The sequence below is a fragment of the Thamnophis elegans genome, chromosome 2 (genome assembly GCF_009769535.1).
Source record: "Thamnophis elegans isolate rThaEle1 chromosome 2, rThaEle1.pri, whole genome shotgun sequence".
Taxonomy (NCBI): domain Eukaryota; kingdom Metazoa; phylum Chordata; class Lepidosauria; order Squamata; family Colubridae; genus Thamnophis; species Thamnophis elegans.
The window spans coordinates 10,291,385-10,318,584 of record NC_045542.1 but is presented as its reverse complement, the minus strand read 5'-3'; the positions used below and the strand labels follow the sequence as shown (position 1 = coordinate 10,318,584).

Genomic DNA, 27,200 nt, shown 5'->3' with positions numbered 1-27,200 from the left:
ATCATACTAAAGCACGTGAGGCTTACTTCATTTGGCTTCGTAAGCGGTAAACAAGAATGCGGCCCCTATATCTTAATTAACAAACTGTGGCTAAGTGAAAACACTATAATTTAGCCCTAAATGAGAACTTGGAAAGTACACACATGTACAAAAGTCTGGAGAAGTTACCTACTTTCCACGGGAATGCGCTTGCGCACAGCCAGGCGTTCCATCCGCCGTTGCGTCTCAGCCACACTGAAGAGGACACCGTATACATACTGCCGTGATGCCCGAAAAAGGACAACTGCTGGCGGCAGTTCAGTGTTACATTCATCCTCAATGCACACAGGGATTTTGATCTCACCCTGGAATGAAATGAGAATCCTGGATCACTGATTCTTAACCGCCCCACTGTTCTCAAAACCCCCTAGGTCTCATGCAAGCAAACCAATTAATACAATCACAAAGGCTGACTTGCCCATCTCACCTTGGTAAGGACGTGGTAGATGAAAGGGTACATAAGCCCCCGTCGATGCCTATGTTCAGCCACTCGAAGTACTTCTGGAGCAATAGGAGGCAACGGAGGGGTGGTTATGTCCATGTGGTTGCGGGTTGCCATAGAGAGCAATGAAGGGATGTGGGATTCAGGTCCACTCAAGGTCCTTTCTGAGTTGCCAGTGTTCCCAGGTGATTGTCCCCAGCCTTGATTCATTATCTTTTCACCTGGAGGATCCTCCCAGCCAGACTTGCGAGACACAGTTTCAGAAACGTGGCTGGAGGAAGAAAAGGAAATACTGTCATCCTTGAATGGGATTAAAACCAAGGGATTTTGTTTCTTCCAAATGTGTGATGATACAACTATTCAAAAGTCTCTCCTTTCCCAGGACAAGGATAGCATGTCTGAGATCTGCTAGCTGTTCCCACTTTCCTCCATAAACTATCACCATCACCTCAGGGTTTGCTAAGAAAGTCACAAGGGTTCACTGACAAATGCGCGCTCGACAAAAGCGTGCCGACGAAGGTTCCACCACAAAACCGCGTTCGACTAAAGGGCGCTCGACGAAACTGCGTAGCTGACGCCATCACAGCGCGACAACAGCGCGGAGAAAAAAGAACGCTGTAAAAGCTAAACCTAAAATTAACCCCTAAACCTAACCCCCCTAAACCTAATCCTAACCCTAAACCTAACCCTTAACCTAACCCTTAAACTAACACTAAACCTAATCCTAACCCTAAACCTAACCCTAAACCTAACCTTTAACCTAACCCTAAACCTAACCCTAACCCTTAACCTAACCCTAAACCTAACCCTTACCTTAACTTGAATCGGCTTGCTTTCAAAGCGCTATTTAAAGCGCCCTTCTTTCTCCGCGCTCGCTGTTGTCGCCCTGCTGATGACATCAGCGACGCGGTTTAATCGGGCGCGCTTTAGTCGAGCACGGTTTTGTCGTGCCACGGCCGACGAACCCACGGCGAGAAAACCATGAGTTCTAAATCATGCCGATGAATGAGCGCAGAAGCGCGCTGACAACAGCGCACCGACAAAAGCGCGCCTTCAACAAACAAGTAAAAGCAACCTAATAACCCTAACCCTGAACCTAACCCTGAACCTAACCCTGAACCTAACCCTGAACCTAACCCTAAACCTAACCCTGAACCTAACCCTTACCTTAAATCGCGCTTTTGTGGGCGCGGTTTTGTCAGCGCGTTGTGGGTGCGTTTATGACGTCGCGGCTTTCTCGCCGCGGTTTCGCCGCGGTTTTGTCGTGCGCACATTTGTCGGGTCACGAGTCACAAGACTCCAATGTGTTACACTCACTTGGAATTGGCTCCGTTGTGCTCTTCTCCATCAGAAGAGGAAGAGGGTGAAGATCCAGGCCCAGACGATGGGGAAGGTTTGGAACCCAGGTGATGATTAGGAAACTTGGCAGGACAGTTGTCATATGATACAGGCCAGTTGTTGAAGTGACCAGCCTTCAAGGCAGGATCTTCATGGAACGGCATTGCGTCCGCCAAGCCATGAGGTGAGAAGAGAAAACTGGAGCCAGGACCCGGAAGGAAAGATGAGGAGGCAGCAATGCCACCATGTGGAGCAGGTGGCTGGTACTGCATCTTTGGCCCCATTTGGGGTGCGAACTGGAGATGGGAGCAAAGAGAAGGGGGAAAAGGAATGGCTGCAACCAAAACTACTTATTCAAACCTAGGGAGGAGTGATAGCCCAATAGCAGAGAAACTAAGCAAAGACCCTTAGCACTCAGAAGGTTTTGGATTAATTCTCTGGCATTAGTAATTAAAATAGGAACAAAGAGAAGACAAGAGAAAATATCTGCCTGAAGTCTTGCAGAACTGCTATGAGCCATAATAGCTAAGTGCTGGACTAGTGGGATCAATGACCTAATCAGTATTTCTCAACCTTGGCGGACTTCAACTCCCAGAATCCCCCAGCCAGCTGGCTGGGGGATTCTGGGAGTTGAAGTCCCCAGGACTTAAAGTCGCCAAGGTCGAGAAACACTGATCTAAATCAAGACAAAAAAGCCTCCAATATACAGATAGGCCTTGGGTTACAATGGCAATTGGGACCAGAATTTCCATTGCTAAGTGATGTGATTGTAAAGTGTGATCTCATGTGACCTCATTGTTTATCAACAACAATCCAAAACTGCAAGAGGAGAGTGTTTTTTTTTTGGGGGGGGGGGGACTTATTAGAGCATTATGGAAACATCCCTTCCAGCTTTTCCATTTGCTTGTAGGAAGTTGGCAGGGAAAATCACCAATTGCAATCACATGACACGACACTGCAAATCATCATAAGTGTGAGTTGGTTGTTAAGTATCCAGATCGCAGTCACATGACGATGGGGTGGGGAGAGGAGGGGAATTGGGATGACCAGCAGTCCAAAGACTGGCTGTAACCACCATTCATTCAGCACCGTCGTAATTTTGAACGGTCACTGAACTGAACACATTAACTGATTATCTGTGATTCTGAAATTATTCTGCACTAGAAATTATTCTGTACCTATTACATTGTGTAAACTCCTGAGAACATTTACAAATATTTAAATGCTTACCTCACACCAGAAACAGATAGGAAATGTACCCCCTCCCCAAGGAAAGAAAAAAATCTTAAATTCCAGTCATATGTTTCAAATATCATGCGTTTACTATACACCAACGCCGCATGCACCTCCATGGTATGGTTGGATCGGTACAGGGGACTCTTTGGAAAATGGTAGCAAAAGAAGTTATCTACAGATGCACAATAATTCACTAATTTTCTCACTACATTCAGATAATGCAGTTCTCCTGTTGTAATATAGTTCCTTGTGTAGGTGTGTGTCCCCCATGGCCCAGTTCATACTAGGGCTTGCAGAGTCACGTTGAATCACACAGGAGAAAACAAACTCCTAGAACGCCATAACATCTTGATAGTGCATAACATAACATTCTGATATGGGCCCTACCATTGACGTCCAGGATTTAACCATATATAGACTGAGCAGATGATTAGAAATTGTACTTTTACAGGCTGTTTTTAAGCACATGCTATTGCTCCTCCTGCCTTTGTCCTATCTCAATAAAAGGGGCTCTCAGACCCCAATGTGGGTCGCTCCATCCCGAGAAAGGTTGTCTCCTGTCTTTTCTCAACATTGGCCTCATGGGCGAACCACGGGAACGTTACATTCTCCTTAGTTGAGTTATATGCTTGTGGCCCATGAGTGAGGCAAATTGACGTAGTAGCATTTTAAATCTCTCTTCAGACCCAACTGCAAGGGGGATGCAATTTTCTGAATGATTCTTTTTATTTGTAGCTTATATGACATAAGTTAGAGCAGTGTTTCTCAACCTTGGCAACTTGAAGATGTCCGGGCTTCAAGTCCCAGAACTCCCCAGCCAGCGAATGCTGGCTGGGAAATTCTGGGAGTTGAAGTCCGGACATCCTCAAGTTGCCAAGGTTGAGAAACACTGAGCTAGAGGGAACAGTTTAACCTAAGCTCTTCCTTGATGCATTAATATCTTCTATGCAGTGAGCCTTATAAAGAAAAAGAGCATTCAAAAATGATCTTTCCCACATACTTGCTGTCTGAAGGATGCAGGTCAAGTTCAGGTATCTCAATTTGTGTAGTATACATTATATCTCCCTGTTGTAGCTTGGGCTTGCAAGGACCAACAGGGCTTTCTCTAACCCAGTGAACATGGACATTCTAAACGGATGCAGTAATGGAAATCTCAAATTAAATTTAACATCTGCCTAATGTGATTCTGAGTACTTACCATAGCCTTCCCAGAAGGAAGTGATACCATTGGATTGCGATTCAGAGGTGGTGCCCCTCCAAAGTGGTTAGGCCCAAATGCTGGGACTGAAACAAAGAATTGGATCTTTGTTATACTTAAAAAAATAGCCCAATATGACTATCAGGATACCTTGAGTGGAGACCTCTGCCAATGCAGAAGTCAATTAAATTGGTGTGTAGATAAAAAACAACAACACTTCAGACAGAAGTTATGCATGGGAAATCATATCTTCATTGTCTGAAGGATAATCTGTCTTGCCTTTTTCCATTTTCTGTTTTTTTTAGAGTTGGTATGTTCCATGGACAACTCTTTATACTGGGGCAATTTTACCCCCAAAAGCCTGAGCTTCAGATTCTTGGAATAGAGGAGAGGATAACCTGAAGTTACAAAGAGCAACAGCAGGATACAATTCTACTGGCTGTTCCACATGAAACTGAAATTAGAGTGAATAAGGGTGTTTGTCCATCATTACTATTTATCTCTGAAAAAAAAATCCTTGAAGAGCTTGGAAGTGCAGGATTAGAACATTATTTGGGAACTGTTTTAGGAGAGTGGCTCTCACACACTTGACCATGTTTCCTAGCAAAGGATGGTGTCAGAAACAGGACAGAAGCTGGATAGAATGGCAACAATATGGACTAAAAAGGCAACTTCCAGCCACTGAATCCAACAGTAAATATCTAAGGGAGCATAAACTAGTGGTTAATCACAAAACCCTTTGTTGATTTTTAATAGATGACCGAATTCTTTAAGCTACTGGGGTCATTATAAAGAATACGGGATCAAGGGGCATTTGGGCCAATTATGTCTTAGTTGCTTAAATATATTTCTTGTAACAACCTTTTTGCATTGTAAAAATTAAACATATAATAATGGACAGTAAGGACAGCTATTAAGAATAGTGTACTATGATCTCTGAATGCAGGATCCAGGAGAGGCTCAGTAAGATTACCAGCATCTGGCTTGGAAAGGTGCTTTTGTGCCTTTTAGTAAACCATGAGACAAAGAACAAACAGAACTTCCAACTTGTTATGGGATTGTTTTGAAGAAAGCATCCCAAACCTCTTCAAGCCATGTAGTTATTAAAAGGCACGAAAGCTCTCTTCGGGCCAAGAGAAGGTAATTTCAGAGTTAAATCCAGACCTGACCTCTCCCAGCAGAGGATGCTGTAAGGTATCAGGCAGGGCCTCACCTTCTTGGCCAGCGGGAGAAAACACGCTTGAGAGAGAGGTGAAGTTGACCAGCGTCGCCTGGATACTCACGAACATACGGGGACTGGCCGGCTGGTGTAGGAGGTGCTTTCATGGCCACTGAATAATATTCTACTGCTTTCTTGAAGCGTTCAATTTTATCTTCAGTCCTGGACTGGGGAGGAATGAGAAAGAAATGATGGAAATGACAGGGGGGAAAAGTGCACAGCAACAACAGCCTAGAATTCAGCAGGGAAATCCTACTATAGTTAGCTATATACTGTACGCTACCGCCTCGATTCCTAACGAAATCACAAAGTAAGATTTATATTAATTACAGAGCAGAAAGGAAAGAACCTCAGGAAACTAGAAACTCATTAGATTCCATAAAAAATAAAAACACCGAAGTTGTCTGGCATCGCATTGGCTTCTATTTCCTCTCTTTCTCTTTGCAACTTTCATACCATATCAAAATTACTAAGCCTGATTACTGGTCTATATCCATCTCCACGATTCCCATCTCACCTGGGAGTGTTTGAAGACATCTCTCCCTATTACATCCAAGCCAGAGGGGCTTTTGATGGCACCGACATATTCAGATACAGCCTTGATGACCACGTCACAGGGCGGGAGGACCAACTGGTGGGCACGTACCTAGAACCAACAAGAAGCACGCACCTAGACAAAAGTTTCAGTGACGACAAAAGGGCAGCAGCGTATAACAATGGTCTAAAGGCCTGAACAACTACCATTAGTATAATTAGTGTGAAGAACAGAATAGGAATACCTACAAGAGCCGAGGTGGCGCAGTGGTTAAATGCAGCACTGCAAGCTATAAATTGACTGCAGTTCAGCTGTTCAAATCTCACCGGCTCAGGGTTGACTCAGCCTTCCATCCTTCCGAGGTGGGTAAAATAAGGACCCGGATTGTTGTTGGGGGCAATATGCTGACTCTGTAAACCGCTTAGAGAGGGCTGAAAGCCCTATGAAGCAGTATATAAGTCTAACTGCTATTGCTATACCGTCTCATCAGTGGATGATCAGGAAATATTGATATCATAGACTAACTCTCTCTATGGATTCCTTATGTCTGCTGACTTCTACTGGAAACCTCAGCTCAACTCCTCACAGGAGCCAGGATTTCACTTCAGGGTATCAAGGCATTTATGTAAACATGTAATGTTCCAGAAGAGTACTCTCTCAGTGAGATATGGTAATCTTGCTTATTAATAAAGTGTTAAAATGTTGATTTAGAAACTGTAAAAACATAATGAAATGCCTTCTCCCAATGCCAGGCCTAACATTTTTAGGGTTGCAGAACTGGTCCTCTCAGTGATGGCTTCCTTTTTTCAAACCAAAAGCTGTCAGGAACCCTTCCCTTCCTAACCAAAATAATCTGGCTAATGCCTTTCTGTCAAATCAAACTTTTGACCAAATGTCAGCCATGTATTTGATCTTATTCTTGTGATTCTTTAAATTGCTTTAAATCCTCCGTATATTTGTACTGTGCCATTATAATCAAATCTTCACAGTAGAAAATGATGTCAACTACGGTATTTTTAAAGGAGGAAAGACACTGCAGTTAACAGTCACGCAGGGGTATATTAGGCTGCTTGCAGCATCAGACATGAATTGGCTGTTAAATTCATTCTCAGTGACCAATGCAGGTAGTCCTTAACTTACAACCATTCATTTAGTCACCCTTTGAAGTTACAATAAAGCTGAAAAAAGTGACCTACAGCTGATCCTTGCAGTTATGACTGTCAAAACATCCCCCCCCCGTCATGTGATCAAAATTCAGGCACTTTGCAACCGGCATGTTTTTACGATGGTGGCAGCATTCTGGGATCATGTGATTGCCACTTGCGACCTTCCCAGCTAGATTCTCGTAAGCAAAGTAAACGGAAGCTGGATTTGCTTAACAACCATGTCATTTGCTTAACAAGTGTAGCGATTGAACAACTCTGGTAAAAAAGATCATAAACTCACGTGCGATTCACAACCACCACTTTATTTAAGCAATGGAAATTCTGGTTCCAATTACAGCCGTAAGTCGAGAAGTACCTGTATAAACTGGAGGAGGTCAGACACCCCGAACAAATCAGTGACTCCATCTTTTGCAACTTCCCCTGTAATGTTAACTACATGTATGTCCTCTAATTATCACCGGAATTGAGCCCAAAACTTATGTTGCTAAGCGAAACGTTTGTGAGGTGAGTTTTGCCTTATTTTACAACCTCTCTTGCCACAGCTGTTAAGTGAAGCATTGCATTTGTTAAATTAGTAACATAGTTGTTAAGTGAATCTGGACACCCCATTGACTTTGCTTGTCAGAAGCTCACAAAAGATGATCGAAGGACCCTGGGACACTGCAACCGTCATAAATACAAACCAGTTGCTAAGCATCCAAATTTTGATCCTGTGACCAAGGGGATTCCACGATGGTTGTAAGTGTGAAAAGTGGCCATAAGTTTTTAACAGTGTCGTTGTAACTTTGAATGACCATTAAATGAACTGTTGTAAATCAAGAACTACCTGTAAAACTCTAGTTATCTCCAGCACAGGACACACTAAAGAGCATCAGGGTGAGAAGACTGCAATAATCCATGCCATGTGACCTGTTTATTCCTGCTCTATCTTTGGTTATAGCGGTTTCCCAGGCAGAGCTGTGGAATTACACAAAACTATAATACAGAGAAAAAGCAATAAAAATCCTCTGGGTTTCCAGTCCTGTTAGACCAGTGTTTCTCAACCTTGTCAACTTGAAGAAGTCTGGACTTCAACTCCCAGAATTCCCCAGCCAGCGAATGCATTCGCTGGCTGGGGAATTCTGGGAGTTGAAGTCCAGACATCTTCAAGTTGACAAGGTTGAGAAACACTGTGTTAGACAAACACTATGAAATAATACGCCCAACTGCTTCTACTTCTTAAAATCTAGTTATTTTAGCTCTATTTCTCCCTAAAGCCTTTTTTAAATTATTAGATGAATCCTTCCATTTCTTTTCAGAATTGACAATTGTGACACTTCATTTACACATTTCACATAGGTTTAAAAAAAATATGCATCGGGCTCCATTATCATCTCTTGTTGTATTTAAAGTGATCCTCCCATTTCAAAGTTACATTATTTGGAGAAGACCCATAGCTTTCTTCAGGTAAACACTATATAAGAGGGCAATTGTTTCTTAGAACTGGGCTGTAAAATTTAGGGGTGCTTTTTTTCATTCCTCCCATTAGGATGTCATTTCTGAACTCCAGAGACAGCTTAGACTCCAGACAACACTCGACTAGTTCTTTGGGCAATAACCTTGCCGATCTTTCCATTCCTGCCTTGCTGCCCTTCGGAAGAGGACAAGGAGGGGCATTTGTCACCTTAAGTGAAGCGAGCGGGTGGTCCGGTCCAAGAAGACTCCAATGGAAGGCAGCCAAGTCCTCATCTGGAAGAATGTGGTTCCCTGAGGGGGGAAAGGCACAGTAATATACAATCAGCAACAAGAACGGAATTCAAGCCCCCTCTCCTTCATCCAAAATGGAAATAAGCGGAAAGTGTTATAGAATTTAAAGTTAAGATTTAGCAAATTATATTTTGCAAGAGGAGAAAGATCTTGAACTGTACACAGTATAGTGAGAATCCCAAGTCTGAAACACTGCAAAGAGAAAATCTGCACTCTTAATACTGAACTTCTGAGTACAGCAAAGTAATTGAATTATATTGTTTTGGTTGAAGCTGAAGCTCTTATTTGATTCGGGCTGGTTAATTGTTCTAAACATTTTAAATAACAGCAAGAATTTAAAGTATACTATATAAAGATCATGAAGAATAGGGTAGAGATGCACCTACTCCAGTAAAAAGATTGGAGTTAAGATCAGGGATTTTGCAAATGGGACATCCTTTTGCCCTTGAAAATATTCCAAGCCAGCTGCAACCTATTTTTTTTTATCATCTGACGAGGAAAAAAAAGTTATGCTCTTTCACATACATTAAGGAAGAAAAAAATTAAAATTAAAAAAAAACACACAATGCGCACTGAAAAGCTGCATCTCTCAAGTCACTAGCTTTTATAAACCATGGTTACCACGGACTATGATCTAACATGATATATGTAAGGTTAACCAGTTTCAAATTTACCCAGCAAGGCAGCAAATATAGGAAAACTGCTCAGCTTGAGACCCAGCTGCTTGGCCACCTCTTGCATGAGGAACTGGTTAGTGGTGAGGTTTTTGCCATTCCAGCTCAGCTTCAGGGCATGGGAACTATAGTAGGAGGGGATGTTGCAGAGAGCGTATTCCGAGTCATGGGCAATTAGTCCATGGAAGCCATTCTCCCGAAAGAAAGACACTACTTCCTGATGATGATCCTCCAGGCTCTGGAACACCTGAAAAGGGAGTAAAAGGACAAGGATGAGTACATTACAAGGGCAAATTTCTTTGCCTTAACTTGTAATAAAGTATTTGCTTTGAGATAATTTGTTCATTGGTTTTATCTTCTTTTCTTCCTTCCCACCACTCTTCAGAAGATGGAAGATGTGGAACATGGCATGGGAACACCCCAAAGGCCTTTACAGCAAAATACCTGGGGGTCATGGAAATATTTCAGTTGTGTGCTACTTTGCAAACAGTGGCTGAAGTGGGGGGTTCTGTACACCTCATATTAATTCAGACCAGACACAGTACTAAAAACAGATGAATTGAAATGGTAGGACAAAAGAGAGGGAGTTTCTGAATCAGAATAAGAAAAAGTCAGAGTGTGAGACTACTTAGCAATAGCAATAGCAGTTAGACTTATATACCGCTTCATAGGGCTTTCAGCCCTCTCTAAGTGGTTTACAGAATCAGCATATCGCCCCCAACAACAATCCGGGTCCTCATTTTACCCACCTCGGAAGGATGGAAGGCTGAGTCAACCTTGAGCCAGTGAGATTAGAACCGCTGAACTGCAGATAAGTGTCAGCTGAAGTGGCTCGCAGTACTGCACCCTAACCATTGGGCCACCACGGCTCTTCTACTTAATGTTATGATATTGGGCAATATGTCTCCATTAGATGAAATTCCTCTGAGTTTCAAAAAATATCCAAGATTTTGCTCCATATTAGAAGCCAAGATCATATTAGACAATAAGTATAGAATTAGATATTTTCTTTGACATGTTTTTCCCTGTGGATAAGAGAGGGAATAAGGAGGAGAAACCGAGGCACTGCATGACAGAAACAGAAACAAAATAGGTCTTCCTACAAATTAAGGGGAATTAATAGGAAATCGTGATTATTTATATACTGTTTCAAGCCAAGGTATTAAAAATAGATTAATGTATACTTCTGTTAATCCAATAAATTATAAACTTGAACAGATACGGTTCAATTCTTTATGATCAGCTAGCATTTTTTTTTAAATGGAGGAAGGTTTTTCAAATGTATGAATCGTAGTAAGCAAGTAGTACATGTATTATTTAGAAACGTATGGCCTATGAAGACCTCTTGTGCCTTCATCTGAGCCCAGTAAACTTGAGGGAATCTGCACTCTTCTTGTTGTGGAGATGCTGCCCTGGATGCCGAATAAGTATTACTGTTTTGTATATTTAGAACTTTTTGTTTGTATGAGAGATGTTTGGTGGGGTTGAAAATTAGTGCAACCATCAGAAATAAGAAACTGAAACATTGATATATGTTATTTTTATGCTACCACCTTTCAGAATTACTCTTTTCTTCCTTAGCTCAGTGTTTCCCAAACTTTTGACATATGTGTACCCCTTCTATAATTTTCGTAACGCTGAGTACCCCTCATAAAAAACATATGCTTTAATAAAAATAAAAAGATATTTATTTTTTCTTTTTTTTGGTACATACGCAAAATAAACGAAAGTTATATTATAAAGAACATTTATTTGATTCAATGAGAAGGATGAAATTGCTTATGTTGAGATGACAGATCATCATAATTTGGTTCCCTGGTTGTTAATTTTAATCTGAGATGCGGTTCCACGTCCAATAGTCTGTTCCTTTTTTCCCGACTTAATGTCTACAAATGCAGAAAAAGCAACTTCGCATAAATATGAAGTTGGAAAAGGCAAGATGTATTTCAGGACTTTTTCTGTTAAAACCGGATACAACACGTACCCCCACCAAACTCTTCCCGTACCCCTGGGGGTACGCGTACCACACTTTGAGAAACACTGCCTTAGCTAATAATGGAGATACTAGTGAGGCCATTGAAAATACCATTCCAAAAATAGCACTACTTTGGTTGTAAGGTCTGTTACAGCCAAATTATAGTCCTAGCTGAAAAAAGGCAGAATATCATAATTTCATGAGAATTCTAAGAATGAAATTACAAAAGAGTGTGGATCTTAAAGTCTATGGCCATAATAAAGCTAAATATTGCAGAATAAGGCTATGCTTCAGTTCAAAGAACACAAGCTTTTTCTTCAAGAACTTAAAAAAAAAAAGATTTAGATGAACCAGAGGGGACATTTCTTCCAAAGGTTTTCAATAGTATAACATCTCAGTGACCAGCCTAGCAGGTGTCTAAATTTCATAGTGTATATTTCGTTTTCTACTTTCCCACTGTCTACCCACCTCACAGCGCTGGAAACCAAACAGTCTTAAACTAAAAACAAACAATGATGTAATATGCAAATCCAATGGAAGACATGTAAATGCAGATTTTGAATCTGAACTACAATACCTGGTTTGGGATTCCATAGAGACAACGTTTCAAATAAATAAATGAATACACACGTAAAAACAAATTTGTAAAAACTCAGTTTCCTTCATTCTTCTACACATCTCTAAATACAGAAATCTGAATCAAAAGAATTACTTCAGTCACTTAAGACGTGAATATACCTAACGGGTATTTTAATTTTCCTTAATTTCTTTTCCACATCCCCCAGTTTGAACAGTAGACACAATGGTACAGTATAACAATGTGCTTTGAAAGTCCATTCTTTCTAGTACAGGTAGTCCTCAGCTTACAAACATTTGTTTAGTGACGGTTTGAAGTTACAGAGACACTGAAAAGTTACAGAGATATTTTTCAAATTTATGACCACTGCAGCATCCCCATGATCACGTGATCAAAATTTGGATGCTTGGCAACTGGCATCTATTTCTGATGGTTGCTGTGCCCCAGGGTCATGTGATCACCTTTTCAGACCCTCTGACAACCAAAATCAATGGGGAAGCATGATTCGTTTAACAAATGAGTTACTAAATTAACTGCAATGATTCCCTTAACAACTGTGCTAAGAAAGCTTGTAAAATGGTGCAAAATTCACTTAACAACCGTCTTGCTTGGCAACAGAAAATTTGGGCTCTATTGTGGTTGTAACATGAGGACTACCTGTGCCAAATCTATGTCATAGGGAGGTTACTATTAACACAAACCAAAAAATTATTTGCACATCTATAACTGGTACTCTAGAAAAAAAGAAACATAAACCCTTAACCCCTGAAATAAGCTATAACTAACATTAATTATCAAAATCTAAAACAAATCAGTTCATTCCCTTCACCAATTCACTACAAATTTATTCAATTTGAATACATTTATTTCCTCCTGATTTCAAAAATTCAAGTACACATTTCAGTAAAAAGTGGTTCAATTAACCAGATTATACCCAATATTTTAAAATGCTTTTCTAAAAACGTGGCACTGTGAACACACACATGTAAAAAAATGATCATATCATAAGTAACTTGTATCTAAGTTTTTCAGGTCAGCTGTTTCCAATGCTTCTTCAACCTCAGCTGATTTCCCAGCCTTTGCTTGCAAATTCACATTTGGCCTTAAGTAGGTTATAGATAACTATATGACAGAAACTAATTAGGATGACATATTCACTGAGAGTATAAGTCAATAATATCTGTCGGCACATAAATGATAGGATTTACAGTGTGTCTGGGTTTAATTTGTGAAGACAGTGAAACTCCAACTCCCCTTGGGCATGTGATTCTGCAGCACTGGTATTCTTTAAATGTTAAAAAACTTGCTGGATCAGCCCTTAGAAAGGCCTGATAACATATAAGAGTATATAAGGCCTAAATGCTGGACTTTAGTCTTGCCTTTACTTGCTTTACATCTAAATTTTAAGGTGTGTGTATATATATGTGAGAGAAAGAAAAAAATCTGGAATGTTCATGATTTAACAAACATCTTCTACGATACACCTGTTCTGCAATGATATATTTTGTCATCTTCTAACCTTATTGAGTTGTTGAAAAACAGAAGTAGGCACCTCACCTGCTTATGATCATTAACTGAGTTGTGGCCAAGGGGCAAGGATTAGCCAGCTCCCTCTCATACCAGATTTCTTAGGCCAAGCTCATACTTATTTCCATCACCCCTTCCGCATTTGATGCTAACTTTCTATTTAATTTCCTCTTTTTTTTCTCCTGCAGCACACCTTGGATAACAGCATCTCAGCTCTCCCTTCAATCAAGCCTCTTATTCTTTTGCAGCTTACCAGAAACAATAAGACTATTCCAGAGCATGTCAGTTGACTCTTCCCAATTTACTAAAGATGAGAATTCCAGTCAGCATGTTCACGTACAACATTAAAATTATTCTAGAAGGTAAAGCAATCTGTAATTCTTTGTTTTTCTTGAGTGTGTTGCTGTTATATCCCATGCTGCAGGAAAGGAGCAGGAGGGGGAAGAGGAAACTATGATAATCCAAAAGCTTTCTGACATACAAAAGCCTCACAAGTTTATGTTTCTGACAGAATTGGCTACAGTACTTTTTATACTGACAAGGCTTTTATAAGCAAATCTTTTTTCAAGTCCCACCATTAATATATCTGACATCAACAGGAAAAACATAAGTGTGCATGATGGGGAATAAACCTGCCGAAGTTAAGCCCCTCCCAATTATACTACAGAGGTGGATTAAAAACCTATTCTTTTAACACAGCCTCTTAAGGAGTTTAAAAAAAAACTTGTCCTGTTTTTTTAAAAAAATGTTTGTATAGTAAGCTGATTGGAATAATTCAGAAGTGGGCAGAATATAACTTTTCTGAAGAAGAGGTATAAATAAATTCCCCGTACTGTATAACAAAATATCTGATGAAGCTGTGTAATGTAACAATTATTTTACAGCAGAGCTGTGGTAAGTTTAAAAAGTGTGGATATTAATCCTCATGATTACTAGTTACTGCAGAACGTATTTTCCCCCACAATGGAATCTTACTGGATGTTATCATTATATACTATTCTTATTCAAAACATGAATATTTCAAGACTTTCTGGCTAAGAAAATAAAAACCATTTTAGTTCAGTTGGAAAGAAAAATTACAAAATGATATTTTGCTTTTCTTAAGCCCCTAAGTGTTCAGGATATATTTAAACATATGATGCAGTCTTGTCATTAGTTTTGCCCAAAAAAGTCTCTCTCTCTCTCTCTCTCACACACACACACTACATAGAAGAATTCTTATGCTGAGGTCTGTTCTGCACAGCTTTGAATTAATACATATGTTTCTTTCAAATGAATGTAAAATGAATACCAATCACTGCAGCTTCAAAAACATTAACACTCATTCTGAAGGAAAAAATAATCTTACACCTTAAAAATGAAGGGGCAGTTTTGTTATTAGCATGTCATGGAGAAAAGACACACTATGCCAGGCTTATAATCTAAACATGTGACTCAGAAAGTAATGGTATAAATTTGATAAACAGCTGCTCACGAGTGGCTTGAAAGCATATTATTAGACCCATCACAAGAACCTCACTTGACACACCCACACCTGAAGTCCTTATAAAAAGAATAAAACTGACATTCCCTAAATCTGCTGAAGATGTTATCTAGACCTGATAACAAAACGTTCGGAAACCAACCCTCAAGCTCAGAGAAGGAACATTCATCTTCAAAAGCGTATTATTTAAGAATGGCAAAAGGCTGAAATGATTTTTAAAAAAGATGGGTTGTATGGAAGAAGATAGCAAAATCAAGCTATACAGATTCCTTTAGAAGGCTAAACTCTGAACTTGAAAGGGGATGGATCACATTCAGAGAGTTGCAATATTTATTTTTTATATGCACTTTGATTCAGATGCTATTTTTTTCATAACAGAACTGGAAAATAGCCTGAAGGACAACTGAAAATCAGACATCAGAGATTTCAGCAACATAAATAAGGAATGAAGATTGAATTACACTTGCTGCTGTGAACAGATTGCATATAGACATAAAATTTGTATGGATAAATTTAGTGGAAATATGGGACTCATTTGTACCAAACTAGAGTAAGTTTAAAAAACACCATAGCTATATAAATGAATTAGACATGAATATAAATTTATATATGTGTGTGTTTACATTAGATGATTGTATATAGAATTATATTTGTTTATTGCAACATTATACTTAATTTTATTTTAATGTATGCCAATCAGTGTACATTTAAAGTGACAATAAAGTTATTCTAAGTCTGCTTTATATATTTTTTTGTTTTTTGAAAGAATTCAAAGTACTTGATATATATTTTTATTGTGTCTTTTTGTGCCTTTTTATTCTTTTTCTACTTCTATTTGAAACACAATAAATTTTTTTATTAAAGAATAATTTTATTTAAGGAAGGAAATTAAAGTTAGGAATGCTTCAGAAATGCCAGTCAGGGAAAGCAACAAAAGAAATCTGAAATGGCACGAAGCTTGCAAATAATGCGGTTGCAAAGAAACGATACTTCACTGGGAATATGGATAAAATTACATCTCATTAGAGTAACACAGAAAGGCAGAGATGCAAGATCCAAAACAGATGGTCCCCACAGAAGAAACAGAATCCTATAATGACACAATAAAAGTATGCAAGATTTGCCATAGAACCTTACCTTAACCCGGAATCGAATCATGGCCAGACGTACACAATGCCCCAAGCAGGCAGGTGGAAGAAACCAGGCTCGAGGTGGCGGGGTACCTTTGTTGCCCACATGCCCTGCAATTAGCTGAGCTGTCTGTCTCTCAGCCTGAGCCTTCCTGGCCCACTCGGGCAGCCTCTCCTTTCCAAGCCCTCCATTGAAGATGACAGCTAACTCCAGGCCACCTTGGTAGAGGCAAGCCTGTGAAAGGGCAGCCAGGTAACCCACCATGGCGTTCCACTGGCCCCCACACACCCAGTCTGTCTGGTAGCCACCGTACAGACGCTGCAAAGCGGAATCAGCATCCACCAGAAGCCGAGCTGGGCATGGCGCTGGGGGTGCCAACCCCCCTGCATGTTGGGAGTGTGGGTAACCACCAACCATGGGTGCCAGCCCCGGCGCAGCCCCGGCAGGGTGAGGGTAGCCAGCTGATGGGTGGAAGGTGCTACAGTAGGCGGGGGGCCCGCCTCCACGGCCCCCTACAGCCCGTGCCAGTTTCAGGAGGTCCACGGGCACCACTGCCCCCGGGCAACGCTTTTCCACGAACTCTTGGAAGCCTTGCACCCCCATGGCTGTGCACGCACGGTGGGGATACGGCCCTCTTCCACTGGGCCAAGCAGGGGAGGCTGAGGGGCTGGCACCCCGAAACCAGGACCTGGCACAGTCCAAGCTGCTCCAGCTCCTGGGGCTTCGCTTCTTACAGTTCCCAGGGCTCAGGAATGGATGCAACCGCCATGTTGTAGCTTTCTTCTTCTCCTCCTCCTCCTCCTCTTGCCTCCTCCTTTTCCTCAGTTTAGGCAGCAGCTGACCGGGAGTTGTAGTTTTGTTTTTAATCCGCTATCTATTAGTCAGCACAGAGCGGGACTACAAGTCCCGAAAGAACGCAAGAGCCGCCATGTTGTAAAGTTTTCTTCGCGGTATCCTGGCGTCGCATAGATTTATGGGGCTTGTAGTCCCATTAAAGAAAAGAATCCCCCGTCACGTCGACGTAAGCGGTGGAAAAAGTAAATTAAAACTACAACTCCCGAGGACTTCAGACGTCCACCATGTTTTTTTAAAGAACCCGTCTTCCGTGACGATATACGGCCACATGCTAGGTGCGGAAGTAAAAAAAAAATGATTCCAAACATGGCTTTGAAAATACTACAACTTCCAGCAGTCTCCGCGCATTCACGTAAATCCGTCCATTTTTTTTTTGTCTCTGCCACGTAGGTGCCCTCTACCGCCCCTCGAGAGCATGGCATAGTTCTACACTCGGGATGAGAGAGACGCAGTCACCTAAGAAGGGGAAAAGAACGGCAAGCTATTCATTCGAGCTGCGCCTCCGCCATATTATCAAGGCGCTTAGCATGCCGGGAGATGTAGTCCGTCACCCCTTTCCCAGGGTTTCAGAAGGGGCTCCTCCCTCGCTGGTCCCCAGAGAGCCCTCCTGGCCGCCATGTTAAAAGGAAGAGTGACATGATTGCAGCCCTCCTCCTTTTTCTTAAAAACTCGCGGGACCCACCGATCCTCCCACGCAGCCTCGCTTGCTCGGACGTAAACTCCCCTCCTCACCGGAGGCTGGCGGAGCGGTCTGGTTTTCATCAGCCTTGCGCCGTCTGCCACGTTTTGCGAACGCGGGAAAGGAAGCCGGCGCCACCTGGCCACCCAGAGCAGAGCAAAATAGCCGCCGATGCCAGCGCCACCCCCGAGCCCAAGGCTGTTGTCGCTCTGTTCCGACCACGTCGCGGAAGGCCATTTGATCCGGCGGCACAATCAGCCACGTCTCGGCTCTATATCCCCCCCCCCCACTTCCCCGGACTCCTCCGTACCAGACGACCTTGGGAATGAATCTATTTGCTTTAAAATGTTCCTGCGACTGACTTGCGTTTTCCTAAATAACAGCTGATATCAGAAGCAGGAGGATGCGCTCTGGCTAAATGTGAATGTTTCAACGCTTATACAGCTCCTTCGCTGTATTTTCATAATTGTAGTAACCTTTTAACGTTGAAGGCTGCCCAAGGGTCCAGAGCTTTACCAGTATGAGAGAGGACTTTTTATTTAAGCCGCTAACCACACAAACAGGGCAGAATTGCCAAAACCCACCAGTTATTACAGATCGTTCTCATTAGTACACCTCATAGCTTCTGACTTCAATACTTTAAATATGCCTGCTTCAATCTATGTCGTCATGTTCCTCCAGATTTTTCACCATCCTTCAATTTTAGATTTTTATCCCACTTTTATTCCTTTTTTAAAAATAAATAACTTGTGGTGAATAAGATACTTCCTCCTATTCCTCCCCGCAACAACCCTGTAAGGTGGGTTGTGCTGAGAGTGAGTGACCTGCCCAGGGTCACCCATTCTTAAGTAAATTCAAAGACTTCCTATCTGGTTTGCTTCGGGATTTCTTAACTTCACCAAGAATCTAGCCTGTGTTACTGGAATCCCGTATTGTTTGGTTTGCATGTAGCACAAACTCAAGTCACTAGGGATTGCAAACCATAACTGATTAGTGTGATGAGTGAAGTATGTATGCATTTTATTACTGTTGTGTAACTAAATTCTAGAATAGTTACTAAATTCTATCTAGAATAGAACTCGGTTTAAAAATCGAGTATACAAAAGCACTGAAGGCTTTGCAGCACCTTAACAACAATCTTGCAAGAATGGTCCTTGGGTGAACTCCCACACTATCACCCACTAAGATTTAATCTTGTCTAGTTCATATTGGCATCATGGTAAAAGTAGTGATTTGTTTCCTGTTTTTTGATGACAGTTTGTAAATTTGGATAAATAAGTACAATTACACCCTTAGAAAAGTATGATTTCTACTGTAAACGTTTCAGAAATGTTGAATGTGTTTCCTATTTTAACAACAAAGACTAGGCATTTTTTTTCCCAACACAGCCTTTATTTTCCTTTGTAACAGTTTAAAAAAATATTTGTTAATGGTTGTGTACAAATGAAGTCAACTCACAGCTTGCAAAAATAATTAAAAAAAACACATGAAACAACTGCTGATAAAAGACATTCGTTTTCTACCATAAAGATTTAGGGCTATGTTTTCTTTAAAAAAAAACTGAATGGGATGCCTCATCCATGTTATAATGAAAAGGTCACCCACATTCTATGTTCAGTCAGAAACATCTCAGCTTGAATGCCAAGTTGATGGGTTGAAAATAAGTCCTATGATGTTACATTAAGATATAATTCACGTAAGAGAGATAAGAAAATTCCTATTTCCGAAAGTGAAACATTGCCAATGTGTGTAAATCTAAGGAGACATTTATTCACAGGATATACCTGATCATATTGCCATACATTAGGCCCGCATGCTCCTCAGTTATTTCCAGCAAAGAAGGGGGGGGGGGGGAACAAACAGGCTCTCTTCAAATAGGTTCCTTTTTTTAAAATAGAGAAGTCCTTTGCTGTATTAGAATTTTTAGAACCACAGAACCTCCAATGTGACCACCAGACCAACTAGTAAGTGATACTGTGTGGCCTAAATTAACCATAACAATGAGCCACAAACATCATCCTGCTTTGGATGCTTTAAAAGGTAGAACAGAAGCTGATACCTGGAAGTAAATTACCTCCTCAGCAACTAGGAGCAAGAGACAGTAAGAGTCATAGCTGTTTGCTCTACTATCCAGCTGTTCGTGTACGTAACTTCATGTATAACAGAACATGGATGTACATTTCTACAACTCTCAAAGATACTATTTTTCTTCCCACTGGGTGCCCTCCTGCACTTACCATCTTTTGTCAATTGAAATGAGAGAGAAAAAAAATAGCTTATAAAATGCTGACAGATAGCCTCAAGGAATCTGCTGGAGGTCTAAAAGGCAACAACATATTCAGACTTCCACAGAGTATTTTGTACGGTAATTCATTGCCTATTACTGAAGGCTGCTTAGTATTTGGTATGTGGATCATTCCACTACAGAAAAGCCGTCTGCCATGTTGTAAAATATATGGAACTTTCTGTATTCCTGTGAGAATTGGCTTTCCAAACAATATTACTCTAGCAATCAAGAAAATAATGACATGGACAACTTAGGCAATGTGTCCAATGATATAATTATTGTAATGGAAGGAACAAAAGTATTAAGAAGCACGATGGTGTTCTTCCAGCATGCTAAATGCCATAACCGCTGCTAATTTAAATTGGCTCAGTTCCATTAACTTGAAGGAGACATTTGTATGTGCACAAAGAAGTTAGTTAAAAACATAGGCTAAGACTCTTGTTCATTGCAGTTTAATTCTAAGGAAGCTAGTAGTAGAATCATAATGTATATATTGGGAACAGCTGTACAAATGTAATATGGTATTTTTTTCTGAGAGTTAATTATGCTGTTCAAAATTATCTCAATTCCTTTTTTTTTAAGGAAAAAATAATAAAAATTTGTTTGATCCCCTAAAGCAAGTTTGTCTTTCTATCCTTTAGCTGTATCAGTTTTGAAAGTGAAATGTTCAACTGGACATAAACTGAAAATTAATACTTAAATCAACTGGTTTAACTTGAAAATGTAGTCTGGAAACATGAGTAGAATTTTTATAGTAATGTTTTTGAGTCTGAGAATTAAAAAGGAACATATGACTTTATTGCCTGTATGTGGTTTCATGTTTTGTCTCCCAAATTCACTGTGTAAAGTCACTTTGCCAGTGAAACACATCTAATACTTTACACTTTGCGAAGACATGAATCCATGTTTGATATTCTCCCTCTTACACACATACTTCTTATGCGAGTCTTTAATGTCAGCACAAATTGTAACAATAAGGATGTATCAAGGATTGAACAGCAACCCATGTCTTTAGCATTAAATCTTACTTGGATCTAAGGCTAATGTAAACAGAAAATACAATATTCTTAGCAGAAAGCAAGATAAAAGGAATTTGTAGTGGAATTTTTTAGACTAAACCTACAGCCTGTATTGTCTCTTTCCCATTGATCCATCAACTTCAGTTAAGAGCTAATACCTAAGAAATTTATCTACAATCCTTCCAAGCAATCAACATGAGAAATTCTTTTCTAAAGAAAATCTTGTTTTTCCCACTTAGATGGTGGTACCTTGGGTAATGGAAGACGGATGAGGCAGTTGGTCACACCCCTTGCTAAGTTACTGTAACTGGTTGGAATATAACTAGAAAAAAATGCACGGAGCTGTTCTTTTTATTCATCTGACATGTTATACTCAAGTTGATGGATAAACGTGAAATCTTTGTGAACATTAAACATCCTCCTTAAAACAGTAAACAGAATGAGCTCTTGTGCCAAGTTACAAAAAAAGGGAGGGGGGGGTTGAAAGGAAAAAGTATGTGTCAAAACACTGTATCCAATTTAAACAGACAGAAACAGTAGAACACATTGTTTATGCCACAGCCTAGATTTAAACAGCACTAACAAATGAGGTAGGTAAGAAACATGAAATTTCAACAAAGAAAACAATTCAGTTTGAACACTACTAAAAATTCACAAAGTTATTAAAATTATACATTCCATTCATATCGTACAAGCTCAGGCTCAAGCTTCACAGCAGAAAAGTGCCTTCCAAAACGTCCCCCAAAACCAAATTCACAGTTCGATTTCTTTTAAAGAGGGTGCATGCTTCAAAGAGAGAAACAATGAAAAAGCAACAGGGAAGAGAAGAAAAACTGGGCAGTAAATGTTTCACATTAAATGCAGAGACTCAAAAATATATAAACATAATAACTATGTATGTTTCCTCCATTGTCGGTGCCTTTACGTAGCTTCAGAGAAAGGGGCAATCCAACATATCTCATCTTTTCCCCAAAACTAAAGATGTAGTAATACTAATATTGCCTGGGTTTGCATAGTTTTTGAAATCAAAGCATTTTGAGACTTTTCGGGGCAGAGTAATTTACTATCCACATCACGGTTAACACATTGGCCATGTCACGTTCTCTGAACTCTGGCCACCGAAGACAGGAAGTAAACTTTATAAAAGGATGCCACTCCAATCTCTCCCTGCCCCCGCAGTGTAACACAATCTCATTATGCTTTTCCACTTGAAATGAAGAAACTCAACACTATAATTATGTTAGATCATATCTTCTATATTGGTAAGGCTTTTGAAAATAATAAGCAGGAGAAAGTATGGATGTTGTTATCAGCGACAACCACTTAGCATCCAATTCCAGCTTAAACTGAAATCACAGATGCATAGTACTGTTTTGAATAGATTTGGCGTCAAACTGTCAAACAAGTTACTTCATGAATATCACTTTCCTTCTCTTATCAGTGGAAAGATAAGCCACATAAGGATTTCCCAACTCCTCAAGGCTTCAAAGAAAGTCTTCTCCTGTCAACTGTAAAACTCTGGATTCTTTGAGAGAATTCTAATTAAAGCAAAGGGAAGAAAAGACTAAATGCAAAATATGTATCTAAGTTTTACTTAAGAGGCATTGCCTTCACTCAACCCTTGCTACCCACATATAGGAAATAGGAATCAGGTCTGTTCTCATTGTTTGCAAAATGGGTATTATGCCAAATTGCTGCTTCATTTCAATACCAAGTTCTTTCTGAATTCCACCCAAGAAGGAAAGAGGCTATGTAAATCTGACAGTTAATCCACATAAATTAAGGTTTATTTTCCCTAGCCTACTGTTGTTCAGTTGTACACTTTCCTGATATTAAAAAGTCCCAGGCTCCATACTTTAAATAGTTTAAGCAGGATTTTAATTTTTTTTATGTAGTCTAATTTGACCTAAATGAGGTATTTTCGGGGTTTTCTGTTTTGTTATAAATGAAGGGTTTTTTTTTTAACATAATAAAATAAAGCCTCATGTCTGTGCTCGTGATGTTTACATTTTTCTAAATAAAGGATCAATATATATTGTAATTCTCAACTGAGACAAACTACATCAGATTATGGGTTACGCCAGTTCTACATGAAAATCGGGAATTGGATTAGAAACAGCAGGGGCAAGGCAAGAGGTGTACAATTTTTCTCTTCAAAATTGCTTTTTGCAAGTGGGAATACCCTGGTTTCAAAATTCCATCAAGAGAGAAGCAGCAAGGAGAGGCTATTTTATGAAGTAAGAAAGGTAGAAATTCAATGAATACACAGCACTTTAAACTGACCCTGTCCTCTACAGAAAACCAGCAGCCATGTAACCCTGATACTATTGTTACACTGGTTTCCCTCCAACACTGAAGTACACTCTATGGTTTACTCAATAATCAGGATTGCACAGAAGCACCAGTGTTACACCACATTTCCATAACAGAAACACAATTCATATATTTGTGTGCCTGAGAGAGCTAAGTGGGCCAGGGCTGCTTAATATAAATAAACCAGCCTTTAAGACCATCACAGGTACTTCCTAGCAGCTTGCATTTTTATGAACATTAAGTTACATAACAGCAAACTAGGATACAACATTTTAAGCTTTCCTAGTAAGTCAAAATGAATTGCTGACAGTTTATTTTGAAGACTTTAAAGCGGGAAAAAAATTAAAAGATGGAAGCAAATGTCATGTGATCAGTTGTCTGCTCACTTTATGCCCCCTCTTCCTTATGGAGCAGATTATAAAGGCACAGATGGGGCTGTAGGAAGAGGCATAATCATCTCTCAACTGCTCTGTGAGTGGAAACTGTTTCTGCTCATGGAAATGCACCACTGATTTTCCCACAAATCATATGTATGTCTTTTTAAAAAATAACACTGTTCTTGCCTAAGTTCTTCAAACTGAAACTTTCTTTTAAGGTATATATGATTTTACTGCTGCAAATCAGCAATGTACTTTTCAAGCATCAAAAGGCTATAACTATTTTTTTTCAACTTTCCAGTAAAAATCTGAAAAGATACTAACATTATCCATTACAAGGCACTGCAAATCTTTGCAGGCAGAACAAAGAGGCTGCATTAAATGGAAGCAGAATCTTTGTCCAGAATGCAGAGGGGAGAAATATAGTCTATAATATATCACTAAGACTACAGATGCTGTTTTATAAAACAAAAGACAACAAGGAACTGGTGTCTGAAAATGATTTAAATAAAATAATCTCCAGCAACCCAGATATTCCTGGCCACAATACTATTAAACCAATGGTACATTAATTTCAGATTTAAACATGGTCTTTTAGATAAAATTCAACTACTTGAGGTTTTAATGAAATTAAGCCTCCTTCTATCGCTTGCTAAAAATATCAGACAACTGCAAAAATGGCAGCTATCTTATAATATCCAAAAGACAATAATTTAAGTCTGAATTTAAAATAAAGTGTGGCAATTTTCATTCCAGATTAATAAAGGGGAAAGTGAGCTAGATGTTATTACAGCAAATGCTTGAAAGACTTGCAACGAAGGAAGCAACCTCTGAGTCCACATAAGAATACAATTTTCAACAAGAAAGGGATAAACTGATTATATATTAGAGAAAACAAGAAATGTTAGCTCCAGTGAATTATGACCTCCCTCATAATTCACAGCCAATTAAGTTAAACATGTACTATTAAACTAAGCTAATTCTCTATCAGGGTGAAATCATAACAGCAATCTTCACATGGCAGCTGAAATGCAGTTGATAAAATTAGTGATTATATGAGATATATACCTCCAAGGGAGGGTGTCTCTTTATTTAGCAATTTTTTACATCTTTTAAGGATGTTGAACTGGTAAATTTTAGACTTTTCTTTGCATAACATCCAATTAGCAGCACTAGATGTAACTGAAAAACAGAAAGCCTACCAAATGGGATTCCAGCACCATATCCTTACTGCCATACATACATGTAGAATTTTCTTAATTTGTAAATGTAAAGATGGACTGCTTAATCTTGCACCTTGGCAATCAAATTCAGTAGACACTAAAACCTTTAATGATCTGAGAAACAACACTAGGCATCTAAACTAAGAGACTGTATTTCACTAATCTGCTGTAAGGCAATCCATTAAATGCAAAAACTATGTGCACTAGACCCTGTTTCAATTTATAATCATTTTCCAACAACTCAAAAAATGTTGAATATGGACCACAAATGATACGAAAATGACCAAGATGGGAGAAGTTTTAAAAAAGGCCCACAATAGTCCCCCAGCCCCAGTTCCCACCCTTTCCAATTCTACCTCCTCCCCCACCCCATTCCATAATATAAGATTTGTATCAGCTGCAAAATAAGCTTTAAAAAAACCTCAAAGAGTCCCAAACACAGGTACAATAAACCAGGTCAACATTCCAATGTATCTACGGAATATAGTGTGTGTAAGGACATCTAGTTGCATTCTACAAATAGTTCTGAATTGTCCAGGACAGCTTTCCCAAATCAAAGAGAAGGCAGCAACTGTACGCCTCTTCTTTCAGCAGTGCTTCACTTCCAAAAGGCCTATCTCTGGGACAGAGGAAGGAAGAGTTTACGATAGAATTCAACTAAACAAACTATAATCCATTTTTTTTTAAACCTTAGTTAGCCTGTAGTCGAGCTGCCAATGAAACTAAATCGAAACATAACAATAATGCAAATATAAATGTCACTCTTCTCTGCTGATCCCTTCCATTCTGTAAATTAATTCAAATGCTAGTAAGTATATAATCCAAGAAGAGTTACTACCAACTTCAAAAAACAGTTGTCACAAAAGCAAACAAGGGATATGGGGCAGGAATGATAGGGAAGGCTTATTAATAAGCAGCACATGGCATGCTGTTCATCTCAAGAACAAAGAGATGTACAGGCCAAAGCTCTCTCAAGTACTTAAAAAAATTCCCTAAAGAAAATGAAATCAAGTATTCAAAGAGGAGAATGCAAAGACAATCTCCTACCATTCCCACATCACTGCACTGGGGAATTCACCCCCAAATCCAGGCAGCAGAATGCAAGGCAGAGGAATGGAGTCATGAGAGATAGGCACAGTCCCCATATCTAGCTTTTTTTTTGCTATCCATCTTCATTTGGGACTTGGGGGAATGGGAGCTGGGTTTTGCACGGGCGATGCTGGAAATGCTGGCATGCTGATCCCTGGTTGAAAGGGTCCCACTGTCTGGGCAGGGACCACGACAGATTGTTGAGTTGTCCCAGAAATGCCCATCCATTGCACTGGGTAAGTTGTTCCTGCGATGGTGTTATACTGGCACAAATGTGGTATTCCATATGGCGATAGTGTGCCAGAAAAGGGTGACAGGGGAAGTCCTTGGGGTAAAGCAGCTGGTACAGTCCCGCGGATCTGGGAAAGTGAGGAAATCCATGTGGAGGTGTAGCCCACAGTAGATGTTGTTGTCTTAAACACAAGGGAAAACAGAAACTATTTTAAATGCAAGGAAATACACTCAACAGCTGTCTGTGGCACATCTTTGTGATGTTAAATAGTACAGTATCTGCTAACAGAAGGGCATAGAAGAGGACCAAAGATGCAGTGGAAGGTGCACACATTTGAACAAACATTACCATGTAGTGGAGATTTTCACTTTCAGCTTCTAATATCCTAGACCTATTAACACTATTTTCTTTCTAAGTACCTGCTCCCAGTTCACTATTCCCAGAGCTATCCATAACATAAGGCTGTGTGCAACACCGCTCCTTTCCAATACCATTCATGTAGGGCACCTGGACTTTAAACAGAGACAATATACTTAGAAAAAACATAATAATCTCTCACTGGTTGTGATCTATCCAGCAAATCACAGAAAACCGAAAAACCTGGTTGAATCAGAGCTATTCCAGCATTTTTCCCCACAGGGACCTACTAGATATTTTTGGAAAGTCGAAAGTCTTTTATGTTTTTTATGCCCCCCTGCCACTGAGGTGTATTAGGTGTGAAACTGTGAAGAATATATAGCCCTAGCAATCTAGGGAATATACAGGATTGAATTTATCAAGTACATTTGATGACTCCAGTGTAAACTCTGGTGAAAAATAGCAAGCTAGTCTTAATGCTTA

General features: G+C 39.9%; 2 protein-coding genes across 2 annotated transcripts in view; both read right to left on the bottom strand.

Annotated features, from left to right (window-relative positions):
- The window catches only part of FAM120C (family with sequence similarity 120C), a 35,577-nt gene extending 18,142 nt beyond the window's left edge, over nt 1-17,435 (bottom strand). Inside the window, exons 1-9 of the mRNA XM_032209334.1 lie at nt 16,293-17,435; nt 9,594-9,840; nt 8,837-8,919; nt 5,990-6,118; nt 5,537-5,639; nt 4,254-4,339; nt 1,799-2,115; nt 467-752; nt 173-344 (exon numbers count right to left, since the gene is read on the bottom strand). Coding sequence (XP_032065225.1) covers nt 173-344; nt 467-752; nt 1,799-2,115; nt 4,254-4,339; nt 5,537-5,639; nt 5,990-6,118; nt 8,837-8,919; nt 9,594-9,840; nt 16,293-16,889 — 2,020 coding nt within the window. The 5' untranslated portion in view covers nt 16,890-17,435. The remainder of the gene's footprint in view (nt 1-172; nt 345-466; nt 753-1,798; nt 2,116-4,253; nt 4,340-5,536; nt 5,640-5,989; nt 6,119-8,836; nt 8,920-9,593; nt 9,841-16,292) is intronic.
- A 7,977-nt stretch (nt 17,436-25,412) lies between these two features.
- Nucleotides 25,413-27,200, bottom strand: part of WNK3 (WNK lysine deficient protein kinase 3) — an 81,228-nt gene continuing 79,440 nt past the window's right edge. Inside the window, 1 exon segment of the mRNA XM_032210791.1 lies at nt 25,413-26,541. Within this exon segment, the coding sequence (XP_032066682.1) occupies nt 26,212-26,541 (330 nt within the window). The 3' untranslated portion in view covers nt 25,413-26,211.